At 51.4% G+C, this 4,734-nt stretch overlaps 1 protein-coding gene across 1 annotated transcript; it reads right to left on the bottom strand.

The window, feature by feature from the left end:
- Positions 1–2,569: 2,569 nt before the first annotated feature.
- STRC (stereocilin) lies at positions 2,570–4,734 on the bottom strand (the record flags this gene model as incomplete). The annotated part of the gene is given in 4 exon segments (XM_011941207.1): positions 2,570–2,826; positions 2,874–3,358; positions 4,120–4,144; positions 4,233–4,734. Coding segments are annotated over 4 exon segments (1,269 nt in total), but the record flags the coding sequence as incomplete, so codon positions are not given.

Raw genomic sequence — 4,734 nt, forward strand, 5'->3', positions numbered from 1 at the left:
GGTGCCAATTTCAGTGAAGATCTCAGGCCCCCAGTTACTGATTGGGCCAAAGCCACCAGGCAGTACAAGGAGGTGGGCCAGAACCTCCAGTTGTTCTTCAGAGCACTGGAGATGCAGGCTGCCCAGGAAGAGAGCTGCTTGGCTATAGAACAGTGGGAAGGAAGGAAGAAGAATTCAGCTTCAGCGAAAGGGGCTGTGGTCATGAGACAAAGGAAGAGATGGCTTCAGATGAGTTCCCTTCCTCCATGGGACCAGACCTTCATGATCCTTCTTTCCCCCGTAAGTCCACCTTTACCTCAGCACCACCACCCTCAGCCCCTTCACAAGTGACCTAAACTCCCAGCTGCTGATGTGCTGGAGCTCCTCTGGCCGCAGTCCACAGAGCGTATAACCCAGCGCTGTCAGATGAATGAAGTCCAGGTGGCTCACATGCCGACCACTCTGCCGTAGGAAACTGGAGACCACAACACGGAGCTGGGGTGGGGGTTGGGGGCAGAGGGGAAGCAGAAAAGTTATGGAGAATGAATGGACAGGGAAGTCATAGGTGTTGCTGGGTTACATTCTGTTACTATTAAGACCTAAAGAGTCACGGGGAAGGCCGAGGACTCAGAAAAGAAAAGGATAGAAAAAGAGGAGGCCTCCAGGAAAAGAGGTAGGAGACAGTATTATGTGTTCAGGGCCTCAGAGTGAATAAATCAGAGTCCTGAAGGTCACTAGTAGGGGGTCTCAACAAAAGATAGAAAGAATGACCAGGTAAGGTCACAGGAAAAAATTCCTTGGGCTTTAGATGATCTCCGGGGCTGTGTCTGTGGGATGAGTGTTTGGGAAGTGGTAAGGAGGAGGAAATGTGTTACCTGAGTGGAGCTCCAGCCATCTATCTGCCCCAGGGTGCTCAGTACTCCCCAGTCCACTAGGATCAGCTCCTGTAGTTCCCGATCTCCTAGACCTATTAAGAGCCGACCAAGCTGCAGGATCTGCTCAGGACGAAATCCCCGGGGGGGACCCCACAACTAGGAGAAAGAGAGGAACAATGTGAGTGGAAAAGCAGTGGATTGGGAGTCAGAATGCTGGGTTTTAAGTCTTGCCTCTGCCCTTAGCTGTATAACTCTAGGCAAGTCACCTGCCTTTTCTTTAGTTTCCTCCACTGTCAAATGAGACAGTTGCCTTAGAGTTCCTATGACTAAAGTGTTTTGAAAGACAATGCAGGCCGGGCGGGATGGCTCACGCCTGTAATCCCAGCTCTCAGGGAGGCAGAGGTGGGAGGATAGCTTGAGCCCAGGAGTTCAAGACCTGCCTGGGCAATATAGCGAGACCCCGTTCTCCACAAAAAGGAAGAAAAAAAAAAGACAAAAAAATAATAATAAGCAAAAGACATTACAGTCAGTGGAAAAGAAGAGCAAACTAACTCTAGTCCATGAGTTCTACACTTTTATGTGCATCAGACACAGAGATGCTTATTAAAACACAGATGCCTGAGGCCCAGCACAGTGGCTCACAGGTGTAATCCCAGCACTTTGGGAGGCTGAGGCAGGAGGATTGCTTGAGTCCAGGAGTTCAAGACCATCCTGGGCAACATAGCGAAACCCCATCTCTACCAAAAATACAAAAATTAACCAGGTGTGGTGGTGTGCACCTGTAGTCCCAGCTACTTGAGAGGCTGAGGCAGGAGGATCATTTGAGCCCAGGATGTAGAGGTTACAGTGAGCCAAGATCACACCACTGCACTCCAGTGTGGGTGCTGGGTGACAGAATGAGACTCTGTCTCAAAAAAAAAAAAAAAAAAAAAAAGCAGATGCAGATGTCTGGACTCTTTCCCCCAGAGGCTTATTTATTTACTTATGAGACTGGGTCTTGCTCTAACACTCAGGCTGGAGTGTAGTGGTGCGATCTCGGCTCATTGCGTCCTCCACCTCCTGGGCTCAGGGGATTCTCCTACCCCAGCCTCCCGAGTAGCTGGGATTACAGGCATGCACCACTATACCCACCTAATTTTTTTTTTCTATTTTTAGTAGAGACAGAGTTTCACCATGTTGCTCAGTCTGGTCTCAAACTCCTGAGCTCAAGCAATCCACCTGCCTCAGCCTCCCAAAGTGCTGGGATTACAGGCGTGAGCCACTGCGTCCAGCCTCCCCAAAGGTTTTTATTAAGTCAATCTAGCATGGTAATCTGGCACGGGGATTGTTCCCGTGCTCGGTTCAATAGCACATACACAAAATAAATTGGAATGATACAGAGATTAGCATGGCACCTGCACAAGGATAACACACAAATTCATGAGGCATGCCATTATTTTTTAAGAAAGAAAAAAAAAGAATAAAGAAAAAAATCTGTTCTCCTGATGATTGTGATACACACTAAAATTTGGTAACCACTGCTACAGTGCCTCTATTCATTATACTAGCTCTCTTTCCTCAATATTTATCCCCCCTCACCTCCTACTTGTGACCCAAATCTTCTAACTCTTTAATCTCCTGCTTCCCCCACCTCTCATCCAATTCTCCATTCTCTTCTTGTCCTACATCACACCCAAAGAGCTTCCTCATGGCCGACCTTAGTTGGCTCTCCATCACTAACCTGTTTTGCTTTCCCCAAGGCTGCCCACAATTCCTTGGGCCCAAGTCCTGCATCTCCTGCAAATAGTGTCAGCAGTGACATCTGGGGTGGGGTCCTGGCACACATGCTGGACCCAAGCCTGGTTGCTGGGGGGCACAGCCTGTAGACTTGCCTCCCCACACAGTCACTCAGCCCACAGAGTCTCATTCTCCAAGAAGCAGCCCCAAAAGATGTCTGGGGTGAGGGGAACAGGGGGCAGGCCTTCAGGGCAAGGATAACACACAAATTCATGAGGCATGCCATTATTTTTTAAGAAAGAAAAATAGGGGGTGGGAGCAGGCCAGCACAGAGCCGCTTCACCAGGTGGCGGTTGGAGCCAGACAGGGCTGAAAAGGAGAGGTTACTACAGATCGCATTCAAAAACTCATCAGGAAACTGGTCATGACAGGCCTGTAGCCAGCCTTGGGCACCTGGTGCCCATGAGACTGCATACCACACAGCGGTCTGGCAGATGGCAGAGGTGCTGGGAGGGGGCTGTGGAGTGATAGGCTTGGTGTGTTGGCAGAGCAAGTGGATGGAGAAGTTGGAAATGCTGTAGGGTGGTGCTGGGCCTGAGTGGTTCTCACAGAGGGCCTCCACAGTGATGGCTCGCCGTTGGCGTGGGCTGATGTGGGCTGAGGGCTGAGAAGCTCTGGGCAGAGGCACACCTGTGCTCAGGCAGTGAAGGAGGGCAGGGGGTGGGGGTGGTGATCCAGACAGAAAGCCCAGCGCCTGGACATCCCAGGAAAGGTTGTGCCGGACGCCCCTGGGTACAGAGGGAGGAGCAGGCAGGATCTGGTCAGTTCACATTTCCTTTGGCTGAAGATTCTGACCCTGACTCAGAGCCCTCAAGGGGCATGGCAGGCATAGGCTTTTCTACAAGCAAGGTCCCTGAGAGTTTAGGCATTACTGGTTGAAATGCTGCGACAGGGCAAAAAGGAGAGAGCTGCCCCGCCAAGCTCCAAAATCACCTAGGAGAAGCCCCAGTTGGAATTCTTTCTGTCCACCTGGCTCCCTTCTGTCTCCTTTCTTCATATGCTTTTAGATAGCTTAAACACAACCCTCAGCGGGCCTCCTGTTAGGAAATCTGCTCAGCAACTCAATATGTCTAACTATGCTCTGGCACCGTTGTACTGAAGTAGGAAGAGGGTAGAGGAATCCAGCTGTGTCCTTATTTTCCAAATCCCATCTTTACTAGCTAACATTATTAAGCACTATGTGCCAGCACTGTTTTGTTTGCATGCACAGTATCAACTCATTTAATGGGGTGCAACAACTCTGTGGTAACTAATATTATCATTCTCATTTTATAAATGGGGAAACTGAGGTATAGAAAGATTATTAACCTGCCCAAGGTCATATGGCTAGGAAGAGGTGGAGCTGGGACACCAACCCAGACAGTCACACTCCAAAACCACTAAACCACACTCCTCCCATCAGTTTTCCTCTCTAGAGGCTGATGTCGTCAGCTCTCAACCTCCAGATTTTCCAGGCCCAATCCCTCAGAACTGGTCCCCTCTTACTTACCATAAGAGCAGCTGTTGAAGGTTACCTAGGAGGGAAAGAGTAAGGAAGAGAACTACCCCAATTTCACTTTCCTTGCCCTGCCACATCCCAGCCCCAGCCCTGGCCACACTCACCTCCCTGGCACTGCCCATTGGCATCAGGCTCTGGCTGCCCCAGAAGGGAAAAGACCTCATCCTGCAGGGAGTGAGTGACACGGAGCAGCCCCTCCTGAAAGGCAGCATACAGTGGGGCCCCCACTGTGCGTAGCAGACCGCCCCAAAGCGCCTCCTCAGAGCCTAGCTCCCCTGTTGGGGTAAGTAAACCCAACAGACCCTGCAAAAAGTGAGGAGCTGCCTCCCTCCCACCGAGGCCTGTGGCATTGGTGGGGTCCACACTGGGCTGCACCTGCACCAGAGCTTGCCAGCGTGTGCCCTCTAACAATAGCAGCAGAGAAGGCAACCAGTCAGCAGCCAGGACACAGTCAGAGGGCCCATTACGGGTGCATGGGGGCCGAGTTGGGGTAGGGGGACCCCCAGGAACTAAGGCTCCCAGCAGCACCTCCACAAGCCCACCCAGCACCCCTGCCTGGTGCACCAGGAAATCTCGGGGAGTCTGCTCCTGTCCCAGCAGTGCCAG

This window comes from Colobus angolensis, unplaced genomic scaffold (assembly GCF_000951035.1).
Source record: "Colobus angolensis palliatus isolate OR3802 unplaced genomic scaffold, Cang.pa_1.0 Scaffold199, whole genome shotgun sequence".
NCBI lineage: Eukaryota > Metazoa > Chordata > Mammalia > Primates > Cercopithecidae > Colobus > Colobus angolensis.